General features: G+C 42.2%; 1 protein-coding gene across 5 annotated transcripts in view; it reads left to right on the forward strand.

Moving 5' to 3' along the window:
• rbms3 (RNA binding motif, single stranded interacting protein) overlaps window positions 1–25,821 on the forward strand; it is a 365,348-nt gene that overhangs the window by 305,213 nt on the left and 34,314 nt on the right. For all 5 annotated transcript variants that reach the window (XM_011480740.4, XM_011480741.4, XM_023959618.2 and 2 more), the window contains 4 exons: window positions 6,170–6,276; window positions 16,801–16,844; window positions 19,268–19,364; window positions 23,940–23,990. In XM_011480740.4, coding sequence (XP_011479042.1) covers window positions 6,170–6,276; window positions 16,801–16,844; window positions 19,268–19,364; window positions 23,940–23,990 — 299 coding nt within the window. The remainder of the gene's footprint in view (window positions 1–6,169; window positions 6,277–16,800; window positions 16,845–19,267; window positions 19,365–23,939; window positions 23,991–25,821) is intronic.

Consider the following 25,821-nt stretch of genomic DNA (forward strand, 5'->3'; position numbering starts at 1 on the left):
CTATCACGCTCCCCTCTTTGCCGTGCGCTCTGCTGTGCGTTCGCTCCGTTTATTAGGCTGTGTCATTGAACCATGCGTGCCATCGCTGTCAGCAAAACGGCTGGCAGACTGTCTTCATTTCCAGGCTGAGGGATGTGAGGCCAACGTGGCAGTTGTGAGAGCTATCGACTGGGATCCGTCAAAGCCCTCCCTGCAGAAAAGCTGCTTCTGCCTGCTTTCCTACTTGGCAGCCATTCTAAGCTTGTTTGTTGGACTGAAAATGTCGGCAGCAGTGCCGTAGTTCTTTGTCTCCTGCTCTAACTTGACGTATATTTAAACACGCTACCTGCTAAGCTGTTGAAAAGGTTCCTCGCAGTTTCTTTTTTTATGGATCTTGTCTTTTTCCTCCTTCTAGGTCAAGATGATAGATGGGAATCAGTCACTTGTTGATCTAATTTGTGATTGCCTTAAGCAACTGCAGTACCAGAGAATTCCAATAAAAACTGTCCTCTTATTATTTTCCCATTATCCTCCTAACTATGTCCTTGTCAAAAGACTCTAAGACATCCATGGACCTTTCAGAGAAGCTAAGCTTATGGAACTGCGAGCCAATCACCTGTGGCAACCTTAAACCAAAGTTATAATTGTGCCTCCTTTCATTGAAGCTTTTCTGCTGACACATTTTTGTACTAGAACAGCTTCCTGTCTTTAGCTTTGTGCACTGGGAGGGTGGAGTAAAGCCGGCAGTTCAACTCTAATACCCCTAAGAGGACTTTTTATTTTCCACCTCTTGGGATGTGAACAGGTTTCTGTTATGAAGGACAAAACTTTTTTGCTGCAGACTTGGTAGACTGGATTTATTCCAACCAAATGTCTGCATTGTCCATTTAACAGCATAAAACTGAATGTAATGTACATTAAGTTAAAAGTGATCTTAAACCGTGCACTGATGATTTATGGAGCAGTATAGGTTGCCAAGAACATCGAGCGAGCAGGTTCTGACCCGATGCCGGCCCAAAGAAAACCATCTTAACAGCAATAATCACTTATTTTTACTATGCTAATTAGAAAAAAAGCAGCAGGCAGCTTTAATTTACGGTAATCCTTTAACACCAGAGATGTTGGCAGCGACGCCTAAATAACAGTCTTTAACCCACTGTAACTCTTTGACCATTTAAGCAAACAACGTCAATCTGCTGATTCTGAGGAGATTTTCATATCGACATTGCACTATTACATCACAATACCAATGTAAAGTCTTGTATAACAACACAAAGCCACTTTTCGCTGCTTCAGAATCAGATGGAACTACGTTAATTGTCTAAATGGTTGTAGAATTGAGCCATGTACATGCCGGGTATTTGACACAAGTTTAGTCCATGGTGTTCACACTGGACAATCTTGGGGGGCTTCTTCTTTTTCTTTTTCAACTGTTTACTGGTGCATGTCTGCCACTTACAGTTGGTAGGGGCTTGGTGCAAAATGTCGGCGCTGTGCAAACCTTGCGGTTTTGAGACAAAACAGAAGCATTGCTGGCATCCTTGCAGTGGCAGAAATGGATTCCCATCATGTCAGGAGAGTGGCCTAGGTTTATCCTTATTTGAAGAACAAACGCCATCCGGCTTGTTGTCGTGTCTGGGTTCATCAGATAAACCAGCTATGCTCTGAAATTGGTGAGTTTGGTAAAAAAAAAAAAAAAAGCACAATTATTCGTTTCACCTTCGTGATCATGTTTACAACGGTTGGGACTTTCGTGTTTTAAAAAGGACGTTACCTACACGTCACGATCAAATCGAATCCCTGATCAGTAGTTGTAGAGTTAGATAAGTTAGTTCTTCTCTATGAGTTCTGGTAAATCGCCTGTCCGTCCTGGGGGAGGATCCCTCCTTCATGTGGGAACCCCTGAGGTTTCTTCGTTTTTTCCAGAATCCGTTTTTTTAGGAGTTTTTCCTTACCGCGAAGGGGGGTCTAAGGGTAGGGATGTCCAGTTTACCTTAGTCAGTTTGTTAGTTCATTTTAGTATTTTCTTATTGAATTCTATGTATTCATGATCCTTTTGATTTTATGTTTTACTTACCGGTACGAAGCCCATCGAGACGACTGTTGTGAATTTGGGCTATACAAATAAAATTGAATTGAATTGAAATTGAATCAGTCAAAGTCAGCATTGTCGCGATTTGGTAGTAATTAGAAGTGATTAAAAATAAAGGGTCTTTTATGATGATTGATAGACCGAAACAGTAAAGCGCATATGACAGCTGCAGTTCAGTCAGTCTTTGTGCTGCTTCCTCGTGTATTTGTACAAGAAACTCGTAAAATGGCTACTTTTTACCAAAGAAATGTTGAAAATCCACAGAAAAAAGTAATTATAGCATAGACATGTCAAAAAACTAATATTTGATTTTATTGAAAAAAAGTACATTCATTTTATTTTATTTATGTATTTTCAAGCTTTATTTTGCCTCCCCTGACTGAACGTCACTTTCTCGCACCTCTTTTGTGTTTAAGTCTGTATAGTCATAAGTTTGTTTTGACCCTCACAGCTCATTTGTGCGTTTCCATGAAGCACCTCACATTCTAGGGTGTTAGGAGGTTGCAAGGAGCCACCTTGTTCTGACATCTTCGTCTTCTTATTTAAGACCTTTACGGTAGAGTATGACTTTGAGCATTTAAGAGCCAACGGGAAATCTTTTTCTCCAAACATACATCAACAAACTGGAATGTACTGTGAGGTATAACTTCTGCAGCTTAGCTGTGGGCTATGCTGGTGACGCCCGTGTGTGGGGAGAAGTTCAGAAGTATTTTTCTTCTTCTGGCTGGCACTCATTTCTCTTGTGAGTGGGTTCATGTCTCAGCGTTATTGCAGAGAGACTTTAAGGGCAGAGGGAGGGGGGGTGTTACAGAGGAGTGAGAGTGTTCACAGGGTGGCGGTGGGGTGGTGTGAGGTTGTTGATCTTGTGCTCGAGTCTTAAACAAATTGGCTCGTCCACTGTGGGAACAGAGATGTGGTCATGGGGGGATGAGGGTGTCAGTGCGCTCTGTGTCAGCTTCTCCGAATTTCTACAACGGCTAATTATCTCCGCGAGTGCCAAAGGAGAGGTTGGGAGGAGCTTTTGTTGTTTTACTTCTGTCCTCTTCCAGCTCACTTTTCCTTGGCTGACACTCAAAAGTTTACCCCCATAAACGCCCCTAAAGGTTCATGAGAATTCATACGGTGTCTGTCATAAAACTGGACGACCTTCAGTCACAGACACCTTTTAGTTAGCTTTTTCTCAGACATTCTAACAAATAATTATCTCCACATCTGGCTGCAGATATATTTTCCTATATGGAAGGAAATTAAACTTTTTAAAAATGTACATCAACAGTTCACTTAAGGTTATTTTAGTCATCACCATTTCAGCAGAACCTGTTTGTTTTACCAGAACCCATGCTCCTCCAACATGTGTGAAGAGTTTAAAGTATTAGCAGTTCTGTCTGAGGATCATCTTCTGCATCGGACAATAAAAGGTCCTGGTACTCCCATCTGACGGGCATCCCCATCACTAACCCGTGTAATTGCTGCTGCCAGGTCTTTAATGTGGATTGGATGGCATGCGAGCTTTTAAGTCCCACTTAAAGTCCCACTGCAGTGGAAATCATCTTAATAACATGTTCGCGTGTGAAAAAATGCATTTTCTGGCTCCAAACTGTACTGCTGGATAGCTCCAACATTGCTCGCTGTTTTTGCTTCACAGCTAATGCTAAGTTGGGGGTGTGAGGGGCTGTAAGCTAGTGGAACATCACATAAACAGATGGATGTCGGGGAGCAGAGGCAGGCTTACTCCACAGAGGCAAACTTTTGATGAACTATAGCCACCCTGCAGAAACTATGACCTAGAAAGTGACAAAGGTTTTTTTTAATTTAGTCTAAAAACAGCATATTCATAATATAAAGACCCACTTTGAAAATAGAGCAAAAGATGATCGGAGTGGGTCTTTGAAAAGTCCTGTATTGATTTTATGACAGGAGTCTGCGGGGCGGTAGAAATTTGAAGATGGACTGGACCTTGGACCTGCCAGACCCAAGTGTTTGATAGTGAAAGGAATTATGGATTCACTGTCTGTTTTTCTTATTTTCTCTTCCTGTTTCACTATTTCCACAAACACTGAGTATCAGAAGCACCGGTCAAATGACAGAGACAATATTTCTTTTTTTTTTCCAAAGCCGTATTGGATGGTAGCACTGTTTAATGTTTATTTTTTAAACATGAATGTTGTTTCTTGGCTACATACAGTGGAATTCCTTCACAGATCAGATTTCAAAATTTAAAGGCCATGTCACACAGCCACAATGTCCATTTTTCACATTTTCCACGTATGAAATGTCGGTCTTTGGTGATACATGCATGATACACTGTACGTGATTCAAACGCTCTTCAAAGTGTTGGTCATTCGTCGATGTGCAAAGTTGCCTGTCGAAGGTTTCGGCCAACAGCTTTTCACGTGAATTTGGTTTTGAGCTGTTCAAAATTTTTGATCAGTTGAAAACTACACGGTTTACGCATTTTTTGCATAATTTATACACATTTATTGTGTAAATTTTACACAATTGTGCGTCAATTTTTGTGAAATGGATATGCAGATTTATGGCTTTCCAAGACCATTCCACAAATGTATAACGAACTTTTCACAGATGTGCAATCGATACTTAGCTTTTATATCGCGTACACGGCGCACCTATCATTTTAAACTTATGAAATTGACACATGCAAACAGTGCAATAATCACGCACGGTTCATGTTCTTTATTGATTAATGTGTCCTTTGCGTGGTTTTGTCGTACTTCTTCTGTGGTTTTGACGTGGTTCATTCGTGATGCATCTGTGAAAACTTTACCACAAGTTTTTCTCACTTTCTCCACATAAATTCATGTATGACCAATTGTCATCCGTGCAACATGCACAAAAGGTAGGTGGCGCCTTTGTGACACGGCCTAAATCTACCTTTTCTGTTTCATACAATCCAAAAAAGTCTCCTAACTGGAGGAGCTCAATGTGGGTCTTTAGTTAGACAATAAGACTCTCACTTCCTGACCGTAGGATTATGGATGGGCATTGTTTTAACATGACTTGAATGAAAATAAAAGTCATGCATTTGCACATATAACCTTTTTGACGATGGTTTGTAGAATTTAAAATAGCTCAAATGAATCAATTTCTCTTCTTCTTTCATTCTGTCTTTCTTTTGGAACGCCTGCTTTCTTCCCATCCGTAAAGCTGTCTTTCTCCCTTCCTCTGATGTCCGCTCCTCTTCTTTAGAGATTTTGATCTCGCTGACTCGAGCTGAAAAAAGGGGACAGGGACTGTCAAGACCCCAGATCTCCAGCCAAGACCGCCACCCGGTTTCTCATGCCCCCTTTTTTCTTTTCTTTTTTGCCGCCGTTGTTCCTTGACTCCGTCTGTCTTCAGACTTTTGTTCTCCCTCTCCTCACTATCTCATCAAAACCGCTCTCTACCTGAACTCATTGTTGTCTTTGTGTCGGTGCTCACCTGCAGCTCAAGCGTGAGAAAGTGCCCTTTAGGAAATTATCTTCATCTTGAAGTAGGTCATCTCAACACTTTCATCAACCTCTGATTGGTAATTCTGCATACCAAAGGCTGTTGATACAGAGAGCTCGTGGGAGGTCAAGCAGAGAAGAGGGCTGTCTTTGTTTTAAAACCTTCAGTTGATGGACATGTTTAGATTATCACAAATATAAAAACAGCATCGGAGGGGTTCGTGCCAACAAAAACAAAGAAACTGGATCTGTGTTAACTCAGGCAGTGATGTTGGAATGTTTTTGGTTGTGGAAAACGGCAAACTTTCACATAAAGGTGACTGTTGCAGTTAAACCTGTAGGGATTACGCATCAAAAACAGAAACGCCTTCGAGAAATAAGCTTTGGCGCACAGAGCGCTGCTTCATTTCCACCTCAGAGGTATTTACAAGGTGATTAGCGTGATTATTTTTTTCTACAATACGCCGCAATCGTTGTGTCATGGGCTGCCAGCAGGGTCGAGGACAGAGATGGCCCGCCAGCGTTGCTGGGCTGGGAATATTTTAAAAGCTCCATCAGAGCGGTGCCAAAGATGAAGCGGTTCAGTCTTTCGACAGGGTCACTGGATGCAGGCCTCCTAACGCGACTGTGGCCTTCTTCTCTGTCTCTGCAGCCCCCACGGAGCCTTTGCTGTGCAAATTTGCTGATGGAGGGCAGAAGAAACGCCAAAGCCAGAGCAAGTACCCCCAGAATGGGAGACCGTGGCACAGAGAAGGCGAGGTAAGACGTTAAGCCTCTACACATCGATCTATGTTAGGTCCACTCGCTCCTTTAGAATCAAAGTAAAAAACACTAATGAGGCTCTGTTTCTGCGCGGAACAAACTTTAATTATTCGGCAAAACATCTGAAACCCATAAGGATGTAATGAAAGTGTATAAAAACTCACTCAGGTTGATCAGAACGTACCACCACTGGCATATTTGAGCTCCACCTGTCATGTTTCTCCTAAAGAGAAGTCTTTGAAGAGCTTCCTTGATTTTCCTGTTTGATGCCTTTCATCCTAATATACGAGCACCTGTGAGCACACCAGATCCGTACGGTTTGTTCATTAAGGAAGCTCGAGCATTGATGTGATACAAACCTGCAGGAAAAAACAAGTGCTGCGATGTCATCACTTCCAGACATAAATCATTCAGTATAGTTTGGTCCTGTTGGTAGAAACCAATAAGTTCTATAGGCTAGAGACGCTACGCTAGTCTGTTACCATTGTTCCACGTACATAAAGCGCAACACCATTTTGGATAGGGCGGTAAACCGTGAGACATGACTTAGGCTTTTCTGGTCTGATTTCTGGAAATTCCCCTGGTTGTATTTGCTCGCTGCTGCCAAGGGAATTATGGTAATAAAGTATTAATTAAGTATATTAGTATAGTGCTTAACTACAACAGGCCATCTTCTAAAAAAAACAATTGGTGGTCCTGCCAGAAAACGTGGAAATAGTGTAAAGTCTAAAGCTACCATTGACTTTAAATAGACTATAAAATCAGCCTAATCGTTCACTAATCTGAGGGTAAACTCACTCAGATCTTCCTAAAATATTTTTTATGAGTTCTCCTACATTAGCTGACAGTAATATAGTAATTTACTTCTGAAAAGTCACATCCATGTTTCTCCAGCTCTGTTTGTACAATTGTAGCAGAGCAGTGAGCCGCCATCTGGCCCTTTCCAATATGGCGTCCAACTTTGCATAATTAACAAGCTAGTGTAGCGACTCTATATAATTCATCGGTAAAACCCACCATTTTTCCATTATTTGATTTTTTGGTGTCAAATTAAGACTAACTGTTGCTTTCAAGCTGCTTTCGAGTTCATGTTCTGTAACTTTCCTGACGTCAGAGCACAAAACACGTAGAAACAAGAAAGGTTAAAAACGTGAATCACCTAGATGAAACCTAATCTTATTTTGGGGGTTTGACTTTATCTAAATGATTCTGAAAAAAGGGGTTCACCGCTGAAGCAATGGTTTACGTAAGAACGGGCCTCTTCATGGGCCCTAGGAGAGGCTGACTCCATCTAGAGCAGCTGCAGCTGAAATTAGTCGTACACACAAACAGTAGAATTTGCTTTATATGATCTTATTCTCCTTAACAAATGTTTGTGAAACACCTGTGAAACTTCCTGATATTGAATGGATTTTGTGGAATTCCTAACTCGGTTAAAACAAACACGTACAATAGCCTGAGTTGGAATTCCCTCACTGGTTTGTGGTCTCACTGCAACCTGAGGCTCCAGAGCCACATGTGACTCTTTGACCCTTCCTCTCTGGCACTCTGGTTAAAGAAAAACAAAATATTTTTCCTTTTATTTGGACTAAACGATGCATCAAGTCAAATAAGTCCAACTTTATTCAACTAATTCACAAACAATTAAGGCACAGTATTTATCACTCCACCTGGCCCCTGACTGTGGTGGCCGTAAAGGTCCAACAGTCCTTCAAGCGTTCGTAGTTTACCAAAGTGGAACATTAGAACAGGTTTTTGTGCATTGTGTTCCACAGAAAATCCAATTAAGGTCAGTAAGCAAAACCAGAAATAAGACTGAAGGGGTGCCGGGTTATGAGGTAGACTGTCTATTCAGAGACTACATTTAAAAAAAAACATAAACTGAACTCTAAAAACTACGGCGAGGCTCACATAATTAGTTCTGATTTAATTTTAGTTCGACTTTACTGTTACTGGCTGGGATGCACCAACAATGAAACAAAGAATAAACTGTGTTTGGTTTTCATCTATCTAGTTATTTATTTTGATCACTGCTGACATCACACAACCTACTACTTCATTTGCTGCATTGAAATGATCGTACAGGATGTCTTTTATTTTGAAAGAAAGGACGTTTTATCCATCCATCCATCCATCCATCCATCCATCCATCTTTTTAACCTACTATGGGGGTCACAGGGTTGCCTTAGCCCGTCCCAGCTACTTCTGGTCAAGGGTGGGGTGCACCCTGAACAATCCCCCCCGCATGCACACCTTGGATTTGAACCAGGCCGTTTTCTCTATGAGGCGAGAGCGCTAACCACTACTCCATCATGGTGCCCATGTTTTCATTATTTCAAAGAATGTTTTTAAAAGTATTTTTATTAATAGAGGCAGAAACATAATTAAAATCAGTGTCTTATTTTGCTAAAGGGTGAGGTCAGACTTTGAGGCTCCTCCTACTGAGTTTTGACAGTGTCAGATCCAGGGTCTAGATATCGGGCATTGGCCATTTTTTCTGTGTGTCCAAATCTACAATTCCAAAAATCTAGCGCCCTGAAAAATTCCCAGAACTCTCTGCGAAAAACCAGTGTGCACCAAGACTTACTAGATTGGTAAACATAGATATCATCCAAATGTTCATCCTCAGAACTCACTGGATTTATAGATGGTCTTTAGTCTTTTACTTTGGCAAATGGGTGACGTCAAGTTTGGTATTAAAGAAAGTAGGGAGCATGTGTGTGAATTGTGTTAAAATGTCATTTTTGGGGGGTTAGGGAGACGTGAGAGAATTCAGACATGGCTGTAATCTCCGGTTTTGTGCAGTGTTTCGTGATTAAAGACCATAAAGCCTCACAGTTTATAAAACTAATAAACAAGACAAACCTGATGTGTTAGTTTGTCACAAACGTTACATTTAAGCAATTTGGACCAAAAAAAACTCTGTGGAGCAATTTTCCCTGAACTGCTATATAAATTGCATTTGCAGCGAGATGCCTCACTGAACACATGTATATGGGCCATAAATCAGAACGGCGGAAAACTCTCAACTGGATGCGGTAGGATAACATGACAAGACAAGGTTAAACTCGCTCCGAAGGCCACCAGCCAACTATACTTGAAAGGACACGCAGAAAAGAAAAGTGGAGCAGAGCTTCAGACCGGACCGTTTAGATGAGAAAGAATTCAGTCCCCAGCACAAATGGTGAGACGGACGGTTCTGCTGAAACGGCAAAGGAAGAAGAGGGAGACCAGGAGAGAATGAGGGTTTGTCCTTCAGGACACACAGGCTGTGTGTTTGTGTCAGGGGTTGTGTTTGTAGAGTATGTGAGTTATTTCCACGTTTGTGCATTCCTGTCGACTACATGTTGTAATATTGGAATCATCAACTCACCGAAATCCCATATCTGCTGGTCCTACATTGACCTGGTTTGCTTTGTTTTCTCGGTGTAAACCAAGCGGACTCTATGGGTTAGTGTGTGTGGTCATTTGGAGCCCTCCAGTTGGTGGGGGGGATTTGCTGTAACTGTGCTGTGGCTGATGAAATCTTCATGCATCTTCAGAACCTGCTGAATCTCTGCATAAAGTCAAAGGGTGGCTGGAGCCTATCCCAGCTAGCGTTGGGTAAACAAACCTACATAAACCATTTATTTAATGTTAAATTTACATTGTTTTTATTTTTAATATGTATTTATGTTTCAAATAGTTTTTTTCTCAAATTTTAATGTTTCCTTCTTTTTAAATTTACAATTATATTTTCCTTTCAATCTAAGATGATCCTGATTTGACCCCATAGGAACAAGCTACCGTAACTTTTACGATTAAGCTGAGTTTTTTTGCAAAAAACTTCCAAACGTTGCAGCTTTTGTGTCTTAGTCATATATAAGCTGTTAGTTAGAAGCTTTAAAGGGTGTATTCAGACTGAACACATTTGGCCCGCGTAAAAAGGTACCAGAGTTCGTTTCCCCTGATAATCTGGAATCCATTTTCAGTCTGAATTCTCCCGAGCGAACCCTTGTCCGGGACCAGGAGCCGCTCTCTGACCCATCATTTAAGGTGGTCTCATTCGTTTCCTATTGGACTGAGCTTCGGTTGGCTCTGAGATTCGTCTGTTTGAATTAGGGGTGTCGTGGAAAATCGATTTGTCGATATATCGCGATATTTCATTTGTTGATACTTGTATCGATTTAAAATGCTGTCAAGACGTAATTTACTTAATTATTTATGTGGACTACATTGCAGGAACCTTATTTTGCAGAAATACATCAAATGACCTGTTCTGGCCAGCTGTTAGAAGCACCTTCAGGCGCCTTATTTTTACCTGTGTGGTTGCCCATCAGCATTAAGCAAACAGCTGATTAATAACATGCCCTACATGGTGTAGGAAACACCAGATGCAACACTGGACCCCACATGCAGGAGGCACATGGTGTGTAATCCTTCAGTGTAGCCCACACAACTTTGCATAACCTGCTAAATGAATGTGACCATATGTGGCCCAGATCCTAATGCTTTCAAATGTGTGTGCTCAGCACTTCCTGGGGTCTCTCTCACCTTTGCTTAATGCTGTAACTGAATCACCAGAGATGCATGGTGATGCCAGGCTGTGAGTTTCACATCTTTTATCAGCTTGAATTAGTTTTAATTGTATCTTTATTGCTGTCAGGCTGACGGTTAAGGTGATGTTAGATCCCAAACTGATTTCCATAAAAGTCTCCAGCTGGGAAAGGAAAGCTTCTGAAATTTCAATGCATTCGCTTATTCGACCTTAAATTGTTGAGGAAGATTCATTCGTTTTTCCGTGTGGATTCTTCACAAATGTTCTTGTCAAAGTATTTTTTCATAAGATGCAGAACATTGAAGATTTTAACGGAATCCCTGAACTCTATGGAGCTTTGGAAACTCACTGACCTATTAAATGTTTGTTGGCATAAAAATATATGAATGTTTATGTTGTCAAGGTAGAAAAATAAAAAATAAATCTTTTTTCGCTCCACACTTTTCATTTTAGTCTAAAATGAAAAAATTTAGATTTTTTTTTTTCATTTTAGTCTAAAATGAAAAATGGGGCGGCAGTTTAGCTCAGGCGGTAGAGCAGGTCGTCCAACAACCGAAGGGTTGGCGGATCGATCCCCGCTCTCCCCAGCCAGCTGTTGCCCCCCGAGCGCGGCCAGTCTGCAGCTCACCGCTGCCCCCAGGGGATGGGTTCAAAACGCGGAGAACAATTTCCCCAGCGTGGGATAAATAAAAGTAAATTGAAAATAATAATAATAATAAACTTTAGGTCTTAAACTACGTACACACACTACGTGAATTAAAAAGAACACTGCCCAATCGTTCCCTACCAAATCCGAGTCCAAATCCAACTGGTTTAACTTTTAAACGGTCAAGGGCAGTATGTTGGTCTTAAAAACGTGCATAACGGGTTTTGAACACGAGTTTTGAACGCAGAGTCCCGAAATGTGCATATACGCACGTTTACATAGACCTTTTAGCGGCTTGAACGCGCAATGCAGAGGCCGATGTGAACGTAGCTTTAGTCACAACTGCCCTCACAGTTGGTTGTGGGATATCAGGGGTTTAAAAAAAAGGGCAAACAGGTGGCCCACACACGATATCAAGGTCATAGACTGCTCGGTGAACCTGTAAGGTGAATTATTTTTTCTACGAGCATACTGTGACCAACAGTTCATACATGAACACTTATACTACACTTAGTTGTAGATGCGACGCAGGCCTTTCTGTACAGATTTTTACTATCGACTAGAGTGTGACGTAAGAGCATAGTCACGACAGCATCACCTGCAAGTCATAAGTGCATACTACTAACATTACCATACAAATACTTGACAAAACACTCACCAAACGCACAACAATGGTACGTTCCATTTTCATGACGTCCGTTGAGGTGGTCGTTGAGGTGATTCCTCAAGGGAACCGAAAGACACACCTTCACTCACCTTGAGATGTAGCGGCTCCCCTCTACGACCCTCCACGGACCCAGATAACCCAAAACCCACAGCACCCGTACGGGTCAACCCCCACGTATGGATGCATATGGCTAAGGCTTTGTTCGGATGTACAGATTCTACTGCATGGATCTTACCCCTTCAGAGATAACTGATCTGATAATGCTCGTACTGTAAACACCATGCATGAATGCAGCTGTGCATCTCTACTGTCAGTGATCAATAATAGACATGTGATATTTGACACAGGCCTTGCATGTTAGCATGTTTATAAGGGCTGCAAACGAAGGGAAGCAGCAGCCCACACCATGCATTAATATCCGCCTGTCCCCGCATCTCTCGCTCGGCCCCTTGTTCTTTCTCTAAGTGCTTTCTTCCCTCTCTCAGCCTCTTTCTCTTTCACTCTGTCTCCATGTGTCTTCTTCGCCGTGTTTGAAGTCCTCCCAGATCCCACGGCAACATATGGGGAGAGAAGGAACGAGTGACTCACCAAGGCTCAGGAACAGAGAAGGGAACACATTGCATGATCAGTCAGGAGTTGCAAGGGCCTGAGTGCCGCGAGGTGCCCAGTGGTGAGGAGTGAGAAATGTGTGACAGATTTTCTTGTAAACTACCCACACTGGAAGTCTGCGAAGCGCTGATCCCTTGTTGTTTCATGCTGATAAACATGTTCGTCCCTGCATTTTTTTGTGTCGCGTATACATGCGGTGGCCAACGGAGCCCTCCCCCATTTTTTTTTTTTACTCTCTCATTCTTTCAGCAGAAAAAAATCTTTTAGAGTCCCACATCTTAGACACTTACTGTGGGGAATGAGTGTAGATGAGAAAAAATATCCAGCTTTCCACTCAGTGTGAAAACCTGACATCTGTGAGGCTTCAAGGCAGAAGAACAGGAGGAAGCAAAGCGAAAACACAGGGAGGGGCGTATGTGTGGATTCATTTCTAAGTTCTGTTGAGATGCAAAAGTAGCAAACAATGTTTAAAGTGAGAAAACAGCGTTTTTACAGTTTAGTTAAGTGTAGAAGTTTCACATAAACACACTCTTAGTCAGGGGTCGGTGCTAGTGCTGGGTGTGCGCACCCGCTCAACGTCCGTGTCAACTAGGGATGTGACGTTCTGAGGGGCGTTTCTGTGATGCGTACATCAAAGCTATTACGACATTTAGGGGAGGAGGTGAAACTGATGACGTTTGAAAATGAAGACTCGCTGTCCGGCTGTTCAACTTGACTGATTCAAGAAGTGCTTCATCCTTTTTTGACAGCATTATGAGTCCCACAAGCTCCATTCAGAAAGTGACAGTTTGGAGACAGTTTAGAAACAGTTAAGAGACCGTTTGAAGACAATTTAGGGTGTATTCAGACTGGACATATTTGGTTCATTTAAAGTGAGCCAAAGTTCATTTTTCCCGGTATTCCAGGACATACTTTGCGCTTGAATACATCCGAGCGAACCCTGGTCTGGGACCAGAAACAGCTCTCTGACCCATCTTCGGAGGTGGTCTCGATTCGTTTCCAATCGGAATGAGTCTCGGTTCGCTCTGAGATTCCTCAGTCTTTGGAGCAGAACAACAACAGGAATGTAGCAACAGATGAGTTGCACAGAATTGTAAAGGCAACGATTGTCATTTTATCAAACAGAAAAAATAGTCCAAAGGTCATTTTAACACAGCTGAAAATGCTTCTGACGTGCTTTTATGTGTCCTGGTACGCGGCACGCGCTCAGTGCTGCTGTGACGTCATCCTAAGAGCTACTTAGTAGTTCCTTAACAGAATTCTCTTAAACCAATGCCATAACACCACACTGATGAGACACAGAAACTCATTGAAATGTGATGAGATGAATGCAGGCACATCAAAACAATATTTAAACTGACACACATTGCTTCTCATAGTTTTCCCAACTGTATGTCAAACACACTTATCTGTGTACCTTCTCAGAGGTGTTCTTGGCAGTAACGACCCTGCAGTGTTGAGCCTGACTTAGATCCAGACGTTCAATATTGGTCAGCAAAATATCAAGTTTGAAGGAAGTAAAAGCGCAGGACTTCAATAATTTCTACCTCAAATTGCTTTGCTCGGCCATCGTAAATCCTGACCAATGAGTAAAGAGATCTTTAGTCACATTGTTTAGTTTACAAGCTTTATTCCGGAACAGGAAAGTCCCCTAGACATCAGTCTGATTACAGACCAAACACAAGGTTCAGGACTCGATCCGGACCAGTGGATCTTTCCAGTCTGAATACACCCTTAGAGACCGCTTTGGGAGACAGTTTAGAAACAGTTTGAAGGACATTTTAGAGACAGTTTTGAGAAACAGTCTAGAAACAATTTGGTGACAGTTTAGAGACAGTTTGGGGAAAGTTCAAAGACAGTTTAGTCTTTGGGAGAAAGTTTGGAGACAGTTTTGGGAAACAGTCTAAAAACAATTTGGAGACAGTATAGAAACAGTTTGAGGACAGTTTGTTGCATTCTTTAAGTTTTTGAGTATTTCTTTTGTGGAAAAATAGATTTTTTTCTCATTTCTCAGTGTGGCCTTAAAGCATTGGTCACAACTGCCCTTCCGGGTGGATACAGGCTTTTACACCACCTCTTGAAATTAGGTGGAGACCATGCTTTGCTTTTGAGTTTAAAGCAGGTTTGTTCCTGCCTTCGAAAAGGCCCATAGACACAATTGGCTCATCTTTTCCTTTCTTTGTGATGGAGCCAAAAGTGGCCTGCATCGGTAATCAGTCATTGGCAGTATGAGGTCCCTCGCTCTGGAGCTTATCTGCTGTGGACTTCATCAGCACATATAAGGGCAGAACGTCAGGGAATCATCAGCCTCGCCAAGCAGCTGGCCATGACTGCTCTGCCATGGCCACACGTGCCAACATGCACTAAACCGAGCGGCTCTCTTGGGCTTACATTAGTAAAGTGAGCCTGTGTGGAGCTACAAAAGGAGATGCTCCTCAGGAAACCCCACGCCTGAAGCAGAAAATCACTGAAAATCACGGGAACTAAAGCTGGCTTCTGCTCTCAGCAGCTGCAGCTGCACAGACAAATACGTTTAAAAGCCTTCCTTGAGCAGGAAAAGGAGATCCAAACACATCTATCATAAAGAAAAGGAAAGCCTCAGCAAGTCTCTGTTTATCATTACAAAGGGCGCAGTTTTGTGCTTTAGCTCTCTGTTGAGGGGCTCACTGATCCCCTGCTGCTCCCAGCCCCTGTGCCCTTAGCTGTACAGGTAAGTCCTCTGCAGGAAAGCAGATCCAGAAAGATGGGAGGAGGTTTATTAGGAGACCAGGTGACAGAGGGATAAAGCAGGAAAAACACATGATGTTGATAAAGGAGAAGAATGTGGACCAAAGTGAGTGTGTGTGTGCGCACGCTTGTGTGTGTTCTGATGAAATCTGCCGTCCTCAGCAGCCTCCTGTTAAAAGAAATCGGATTAGTTCTCCTCCGGGAGAGGACCTTCAGAAATGCAGATGAAGGATTGCTGTGTGCAGGTTTCTCTGCTGGACTCCAGGAGGGCCTCTCGCACACGTGCACACACACACACACGCACACACAAAGCATATCCCTGAAAAACAAATTCAGATGGATCCGATGGATATTCCTTTCCCTCTAATGCCTCAGTCACATGTACCGGTACGAGGGTTGACCCGTAGGGGTTGTGCCGGATTTTGGGTTGTCCGGGTCCGGGGAGGGTCGTGAAGAGGAGCGGCTGCCTCTCACGGGGAGGAGCGCCTTGCAGTTCCCTTTAAGCTTACACAGCAACCTCAAGGGAATTCATGAAAATGGAACGAACCATTGTCAAGCGTGTATTGATGGTATCGTACAGGTGATGCTGTCGTCAGGTGTCCTTATGTTACACTCTAGTTGTTAGAAATTGCGTAAGTCCATGCCTCACCTCCACTGCACGCAAATCTGTGACTTTTCATGAATGTACCATCGATGTATAACTTTTATATCATGTTAAAATTACACAATTGACGCACAAATCCTTAATAAAGTGCATATAAATAGCGCAATAAACACACACGGTTCATGTTCTACGTTGGCTTACGTGTTCTTTGCGTGGTTTATTCGTTCTTCTTCCGTGATTTTAACGTGGTTCATTCGCGATACATATGTGAAATTTTTATTTAAAGACTCCAAGTTCTCTCACTTTTTTCAAATATATTCACGTATGAACAATTTTCATCCAAGCCATAATAAAATGTACAGTACAGAACAAAAGTTTGGACACAGCTTCCCATTCAGTTGAATGAGAAGGTGTGTCCAAACTTTTGGCCTGCACTGTACACGGTTGCTATGTGATACAGGCTTTAGTCACAAATGCCCTTACAGGTGAGTACAGGCCGTCTGTAGGTAAGAAATGAGAGGATTCCATTAGCAAATTCAACAACTTATTGTTGAGATTGCTGACAAAGTCTGGAAAGATGCTTGGAGAGAAGAGATCACACTGTGTGTTTGATTTGATCAGGAAAAGCTGTCTTTCAGTGTCTGATAGTCTGGGATGTTAGATGTGCTCTTTATAAAACCCCTCCCTGATTTCTGAAGTAATCCTTTGTTTTTCCTGCTTCTCTCTTTCAGACTGGCATGGCGTTAACATACGATCCTGCTGCGATGCAGAATGGGTAAGAGCTTGATGGTCAATTTATCCTTGGCACCAACTAATATACTCACCTCTTGGCTCATAGGACCTAAGTCAATACCACTGTCATACATAAAGATTAATGTAGTGTCTGCGCTTTGTTACTGTTTGATTAAGGAAATCCATATGGACTCTGAGTATCGGCTTTTATTGGAGGGGCTGGATAAGAAATGTGGACCTAAGGGGGGGGGGGGGGGGGGGGGGGTGACCTTGTTGTGTGTGCGTTTGGTTTTTTTTGGCGTGTCTCTTCATGTCATGATTTAATGGTCCTGTGGAAATAAACGACCCAGCAATGTGCTCCCATTTTTTACAACTCTTCTGAGACAGGAAGGCGAAAGCTGCCCCCCCCCCCCCCCCCCCCTCACACCCAACCCCCCACCTCTTAGTCATTCACAGGAAACTCCTCACTCCCACTTCCTAAACCACTTACTCCCCAGTGGCTCAGTCATTTTCAACCAACCGCCAGGATTAACAGCATCACTCTCCACACGGCCTGCCATGTTAGCGCCTGCATTGCTACAAATCTGCAAATAGTAATCCTGAGATGTTTTTGAGAACCAATAACCCGGCTGGGGAGGACATTTTTCACCGGTAAAGACATGCCGCGGTGCACGCAGGCCGCTTCCTGAAATACTCTGAGATTTAAAGGTGAAGGGGGGTAAAGCAAGCAAGAAAGGAAACGTGAATTTAAAGAAAAAAGATGTTTCACTGCTTCTGTTAGACCCTTTCTCTATAAACTGCTATTGAGATTTGGGATAAATGAGTCTTCACATTTAAATAACCAGAAATAAACACATTTTTAATCTATATTCTGTGGGAAAAACGTAAAAAAGTTCAAGCAGTTTATTATCACAACAGGCTTTTTACCAACGTTTTTGTCAAACTTAAGTTCAAAAATCCCACGGACATAATTTGTAAAAGTGTCAAGCGTTGCATCAGACATCAGCTCACCAGGAGGAAGTGAGACTTTTTTCCTAAGAGACTCTGAAACGTCTAATTTGCACATTTGTGAAGGAGCCTTATCTCTCTCTAAAACCTAAAGCTTTTCCAGACCAAAGAGTTCTGACTGTCACAGTCAAGTGACTCTAAAGTCACTTGATCTCTGCTCTTTAAAGAAAAAACATTTCAAACATGAAAGCACTTTAAACTGCCGAACCGTGGGGGGGGGGGGGGTCCATGCAGCCTGAGTGCTGTTGTGATAAAAAATATTCAGAAAAAAACATTACTGTTCAACCATCTATGTTAAAGTCCCAGTCTGATCATCTTTTCATTTATTTTAAGGCGTTCCCACTGATCTTTTAATGTTGATGATGCCATTGTTTTTGCCAAAATCCAGAACCCTTTGTCGTTTCCTAGTTTCTGCAGAGCGGCAGGAGTTTATAAAGATACAATCACAACACAATCTGCATGTCGAAGGCGTCCAGTTTCCAGTTTAAATCAATGTACAGATGCAATCAGAGATTCTGAATCTGAACACGTGGCCGAGGACCAACATGGTCAGATCCTTCTCGTCCTGAACTTTGTGATATTTTTCCATCAAGACAACAAGAAAAAGATCCTCTAATTTAATTTTTTTTTTATTTTGTTCCCTCCTCGGACTAATGAGGGACAGCAAGTCGTCAAATTGGGTCACAGAGAGACAGAAGTACCGCTAAAAGCGCCGTCAATCTGACCCAGCTCCTGCTGGTGAATGGAGAGTCTCTGGATGATCTCATGAACCCAGACATGGAGACAGTCGATGCTTCCTTATACAATAAGGCTAAAAACTTTAGGCAGCTTTTCCTCCCATGTGTGGCGGCAGCGTCAAGTTTACGAAGACATTTTTAAACAAGTCTCGAGCAGCGAATTTGATGCGCATCGAAAGAGAATCAAGTTCTGTGCGAACGCAGCTTTAGAATGAGAAATTTGCCTCTGAGCTGTGGGTGGGACTGGAGCTACTCCGCTCTCCCGCTAGCTTACAGTCCCTTATGACTATATGACCATAAACCTAACATTAGTGGTGCACCAAAAATGGCGAGCAATATCAGAGCTGTTTGGATCCAGATTCCAGCTCAGATGAGGAAAACAAAGACGTTCATGGATCTATTTGTCTGTAGGTGGATGCATCTAAATACCTCTCAGCTCCACCTAGCAGATTTGCTATGCCACAAATATGAACTTTTTCAGACATTTGCTCTTGATTCACAAAGATTTGAACAAAGAAATACTCAGGAAATGCAGTTTTAAGTTCAATTTTCTTCATCTATGTCCTCCATCATCAGAAAAATGCTACTGGAACATGTTAAAAACACAACTTTCATTGCAGTGGCTCTGAAATTCAGGTTAAAAATGATTAATACATCCAAAACAGCGTTCTCTTTATCGGGTTTAAAAATCTGACTTGCTTTTGTTTTTCTGTCCTTTCAGTTTCTACTCTTCGCCTTACAGTCTCGCCACCAACCGCATGATAGCACAGACGTCCATCACGCCCTTCATCGCTGCTTCCCCCGTCTCCACATATCAGGTGGGCCAGAGTTTACCGTTGCAGACGTTTTCTCTCTGTCGCAGGAGGCGAGAGACGGCGCCGGCTGCAGAGCAGCGTGAGGTCCTCTCCACTCCCTCGTTGTTTCTCCAGCTGTGCTCGATGACATCTGTTTTGTGGGTGGCAAACACAACAGGCGTCATTAAAACCCACAAAAACAAGATTTAAAAAAAAGAAAAAGAAAAGGCTGGCAGCAAGGGGAGAAAAAGTCACCGTCAGCCATCAAAGTTTCTGGAAAGAAAAACTAATAGTTGACTCTCTTACGGATTTCTGATCTTTTTGAGCTTCAAATCTTTCTCCTTTCTTTTTATTTTTGCGCCTCCATTTTCTTTTCTGTATTTTCGGTGGAAGCTCTTTCATTCCAGGGTAAATTTTTCCACGTTCCTCACAGCTGTGATCTGTGAAGTAACGCATCCAAACACAACAGGAACGTGGAAATTGGCTCTTTGATATGTCGGCAGCGTCAACCTTTCTGTCACTGCACATTTCACACGACAGCCTTTGCTGAATGGAAACATCAAGAGGCTCTCCCGCTCCAATCCAATTGTTTACCTCCGACTCGGTTTGCTGCACACAGACAGACTGACAAGGACAGTGAGGAAAAGGAAAGAGATGAAGGATCGCTGGGAAAACAGTAGGAGACAGATGGAGGGAACGGGGAAGCTGGGCGAGGAGGAAGGATTGCTCAGCTGGCAGCGGCCACGAAGGCTCAGGTGGGTGGCAGGGGAGCGGCGCCGCTGAAGGTTGCTGCGCCCATCTTTGAGGCACGCCTGATTAAAACCCAGGTCCTGTACCTGCGGTGTGGGGAAAAGAGAGGGGAGGAAAGTGGGCCAGGGCACGTCTCTAATCCGCTCTCGGAAGGCTTCCCAAATTGATTTATCAAAAACAATGGCCAGGCTTTTGAGGAATATTAATCCTCACAGTTTCAATATCGGGCAGCTCCGCCGCCGCTTCCTGTGATATTGCCCTTCAGCCAGTTGCGGCGGGAAGGTGAGTCCTTCATCTTCTGCTGGAGAACAAAGAGATGCAGGAAAAGAAAAGGCATGTAGCAACATGCAACGTAGCAGACTTCTTTTTATGATGACAACATCATCTTCAGCAGGGATCGGCGCTTTGAGCAGCGGTTTTGATGGAGTTGATCTATCAAATTGGTAAATGACCCGTACGAAACCATCAGCTGTTCTCTGGGGTTCCTCTAAGCCGGCTCCCTGTGAGCTCCAGCAGCCTCTGGCTTCCTTTCCTGGAACCTTTGATGATCCACATGACAGGAGCCAGTTCAAACCACAACCAAGCCTTCAGGAGCGAGCGGCGGCCTGGTTTGCGTTATGGACGCTGGCCGTCTGAATCCGTGGCTGGCTGGTTGGACGGAGAGCTGGCTGCCTTTACTAACCAGCTAAGTGGCGGGCTGTTTGGCTTCACGTGTGACTGCTTCAGTGGAGTTCCAACTGGCAGATGGAGAGGCTGGGCGGCCGACTGACCAGCTTTTCTGACTTACTGTCTGATGGGCTGTTTTTGGAAAGCAATCAGGGCAGTTCATGAACATTTAGGAATTTTAGCTCCAGTTTCATGTAATTTTGTGAAAACACTTAAGCATTACTGCTTGTTATTGTTGTTTTATTATTTTACTATGATTACATTTACCACAAAGTTCATCAAGGTAGCCACCAGCAGCCTATTAGCTTCCAAAATGAACCTTTTTAAATAGGTAGATGGTGCAGTCAAGCCGGTGACCTCTGGGGTATTTAACAAAAGCAAGTCACTCCTTAAGGGGAAATTGTCCAACTTGCACAAAACATGAAATATTTGCTGGTTTATTCTTTAGAATTCTGATGAAAATAAAGTTTTCATACCACATCGCTCATTTCTATTTTACCTCAGAATAGCAAACATATGGGGGCGTGGCCTTTTGATGGAGGTGTGCACAGAAAGAGTCAGTCTTCTTCTTTAAAACTGGTTTTTTGTTTTGGTTTTTAAACCTTTTTGGACGATTTTGGAAAAGCCAAAAATTTTGTTTAATGCTTTTTGCCTGCATTTGCGCTTGAATAAATGAATAAATACTACTTCTCTATACACCATTTGTATGTTAAATATGTGGACTACGTTTCCTTTTTTTTTGTTTTTCTTTTTTTGTCGATTACCTCGTTTCCTTTTATTTATTGCCCTATGCATCGCTGCTTGCAGACCACCTGCACTGCCCCTGCAATTACAATCAACGGTTTTTAACCCGTCTTTTCTCCAAACTGTGGCTCAGTTTTTCTTTGAACTGGATGACAACAGCAAACCAGTGAGTTTATGTCACTCCTCAGTCTTCATAAAGCTAAATGGACTTGGAGATGAGACTTTTCCTATAATTAGTGAACTTTAAATGAGCTTTTTTTTCAATCATAACACTTTTTGTTAATCAAGACTTTTTCACTGAAACTGTAAGTCAAATTTCATATATTTTATTTTGAAAGTTTAACTTTTATTTCATTTTATAGCATTTACATTTCTGTCTGTCAACTGCTGATTGAGTATGGAAACTGGCCCCTCCCCCCTGGCATTCCAAAAATTGATTCTATTGGTCAGAATAACCATTCTGCCTTTTATTTTAGCAAATTCTTGGTAATCGTCTTTTTTATGATATATTTCTGTAGTTCAAGTTATCATAGTTATAAACTGACCAATCAGATGCCTCAGTAAAAGTAGGCGGAGCCTTCTGGCCCGCATGTCCATCATTAAAAATACTTGAATAATTTTATGTAGTGGTAGGACAGGACAGGAGTGAAAATCCACTCCTGTGTCATCCTCTAGTGTGGACTTCCAACAAGCCCATTCCTGATTGGATGGAGTGGTTGCCGTAGAAACTTCGGCATGCTTTCTGACAATGTCTGGCTCTAACATAGCGGTGTCCATTTCGTTCCAGTTCTCGCATAAAGTCAACGCTGTTAACCGCAGATGACTCATAACTTTATTAATAATCACGGCAAAAGTCTGAGTTGCTTCATTAAAGAAGTTTCCTTTTTTTTTTTTTTGATTTGATTTTGGATTTATTGATTTCTTTTGAGCATTGTAGTAAAAGCAATAAAGAATTGACATAGATTTGTCAAACTCATTACAGAAATTATAAAATGCATAGATTAAAAAAAAATAGAAAATAAAACAAAATAAAGACCCTTAAGTCACAAATGCTTAATTGAAAATAGTGATCATTAACTAAAGTCATGTAGATTTTGATTTATTGCTTGAAAAGGAGTGGGAAGATACTATTTTATATAACCCCACCCCTACTGAGTTCATTCATTTGATAGTTTTACATAGTTTTTGTAATCCGGTTTTCAGTATTTAAATCTCAAAGAAAAGTTTTTGAATCTTTAAATCGGCTCTTTGTTTTTCTAGAACAGGTTTGGGGAAAAGCTCCTGAGATCGGCATCAAAAGGAATTGGAGGCTTTTCTTTTAAGAAAACTCCAGTCTGGTCATTGGCGCCTAATCCTGCTAACAAATGAACAAACTGCGCTGAAAACACAAGACTGCTGCTCCCTTGGCGAAGGGAAAATAACCACATGATGGTCAGGCCGTATCGTAGAAAAAAAATTCTGGGATAGCCAGAGAGAACGTTCAGCTGGAAAAAACAAACACTGCTGGGTATGAACACGCAGACTTGGCTGCGCTTTATAGAATGTCCTCCCTGTTTAGGTGTGAATCCAAATCACGCATTTGTGTTGGCTCACAGGATTGATTGCTCTTAAAGCAGATTATTCCGTGTTTGTCTTTGTTTAATCTAATCGTTTTACCAGGATCTGTGGCCGGTCTGTGTGTTTGTCAACCACAAGCTGTCTAATTCCCCCCTCCAGCATATCAGGGAGCTGTGTTTGTTCATCAGGCTTCTCTCCAATTTCTTGATAATTGACACTGTCACCGTTTCAGCGCCTCTGACTTTCTCCTCTTTCATTTGGAATGTCCTTGGATGTCCCACTGTCTCTAACACTAAAATAGTTTTTTGTTAGTTCTGAGCTGTGATAATGTTCTGTTTTGCTAAGGAGGCTGCGACTCTTGACTTGATGCATAATGAATTTTGGCAAAAAGAAGAAAACGGGAGGAGGGCTTTCTGCCTCCACACTTTTTTTTTCTAATTCATTCATCTTCTTTGTCCCTTTCGTGGACACGGAGCTGCCGGAGCCTATCCCAGCCACTCATGGGCGAAGGCAGGGTACTGCGGGACAGGTCGCCAGTCTGACGCAGGGCCACAATCACACAGCCATGCACACACCCAGGGACAATTTAGAGTAATCAATCAACCTTTGAAGCACCGTTTTTGGACGGTGGCAGGAGGGCGGAGTCCCCGGAGAAAACCAACCCAAACTCCACACAGAAAGGACCCCCATTGGGGTTCTGTTTCAGGTCCCCCAGCCAATGAACAGTGAGACTGAGCTAACCCCTGCACCACCGTACAGCCTTCCTTTTCTAGTAGTTTGGCATAACTGCTTCTGAAAACCTTTCGTGTTTTAGTCCAATCATCACTTTTTAAAGTTAAATCCATTTCACAGGAATTTGACGACATGTCCTTTCCTCTCCAGGTCCAGAGTACGTCATGGATGCCTCATCAACAGTATGTTATGCAACCAACAGTAAGTACTTCTGTATTTACTTTGCATTTACTGCATTTACCTGGAGTCATGTGTGATATTCGTCAGTGTTTCTTCCATTCATCATTCGTCGATGGGACTTTACGTGAATTCGTAAATTCCCTTTACTTTGCATGAAAAATTAAGGTGGAATTTTACAGCCATTCAGCTGAGAAACACTCTAAAGATAAACTCTTTAATTTTGCGAATTTTTTTGTCATTTTGGATCATTTTACTGGCAATATAGATGTAAAAACTATCACTAAAAGTAAATAATATAGAAAATACATTTTATTTTGTTGTTTATATTCTTATTTATTCACAAACTGGAAAACATTTCACCAAGGTTAGTGCAGATCTTAAATCCATAGCAACTGTGGGGCAGCCTTCCTGTGAGACATCTCAACAGCTCACCTGTATGAGAATTGTGGAAACAAATTGGCATCAGTTCCTGACTTACTGTCTTTGTGTTGGGGATAATTAATATCCATGCATTATTAATTAAATCCCTGTCATTGTGCCACATTACGCGAATGTTTTCAGCTCCTTCTCTTCAAGATTCTCATGTGAGTAGAGCTGCTGCTTGTAACCCTTTGAGGCTCCGTTTAATAAACTCACAGGAAACACTCAACAAATGGCTGCTAGCAACATTGCAATCTGGCTGGTCTCATTAATGGTATCCTGCAGACAGGTCTATGTTCGCGCCTGCAGCAGCTGAAGCGCACAGAAGTGCCTTTTCTGGGCTCACTGGGACACTTATGCAACAACATTCCTGCTAAGACTACAGTGTAATGACTTAGTGGTGTTTTGATACTTTCACTGTGATCTAAAAATGTGAACGTTGAAACGTTTTCCCGTTTAAATCCTCAGTTACAGCTGCCTTTAGGGGTGAAAACTGGTCAAATCTTGACAAATCAAGGTTGCAGACCACTCAGTAAACCAGTGGTGACGGATGACGGGTCATAGTGAGCGCTTGTACAACATTTAAGAATAAGTAAAGGTGAAATTGGTACAACGCAGGCGTGTCATATGGATTCTTCATTTTTTCAACTCCCTCAAGTCCTATGGACTGTACAAGGAGTGCCTTTCTCATAAAACATGCACGCTCCTTACTGTTAGAAATTTAGAAAATAGACAGTCAGGATGTAGTTTGTGTGGACAGCCTACGGGCACTGACAAATCACACCTCGTACATCTCATTTGTATGTGGTCAGTAAGGTCAGGTAGCGTCCTTTTCAATTCCCGGAAGTACCAACCGTTTGAAAATTGATCATTAGATTAGATGACTTTATTTATCCCACGTAAGGGAAATTAATTTATCTATTATTTATTCATTTATCATGGAAAATAAATAATAATTGCGGTTTGTTTCCAGATGAAATTATACGACAACAAGTCTTTCATACATCGGAATAGGGCTGTAAAAGAAAAAAGCTTGAGCAAAATTCCCCAGATTTGCACCGCTTTGAGATTTGGCCCCATGTGTCATCCAACCTTGGGTACATGCACTGGTAGCGTGTGACCACTGTCCAGTGTGAACACTGTATGCTAAAAGCGGGTTCAAGTATGCCTGTGTGTGTACGTTGCCTTAAGAATACACCACGATACACTTACCACACGCAGGAGAATCAATCAATAAATACTTTATTGTCCCGTGAGGGAAATTTGTCTTGGGCTGAGGAGCCCACAGCTACAACATAAAAAAAACACAACAGTATAAACATGAACAATAAGACAACACTTGTAAGACTTAGAATCACAGTACGTGGAATGGTACGTTCCATTTCCATGGTACGAGCCTAAAAGGAAGTACGACACACCTGCACTCCCTTTA

Source organism: Oryzias latipes, chromosome 11 (genome assembly GCF_053564925.1).
Source record: "Oryzias latipes strain Hd-rR chromosome 11, Olatipes_Hd-rR_3.1".
NCBI lineage: Eukaryota > Metazoa > Chordata > Actinopteri > Beloniformes > Adrianichthyidae > Oryzias > Oryzias latipes.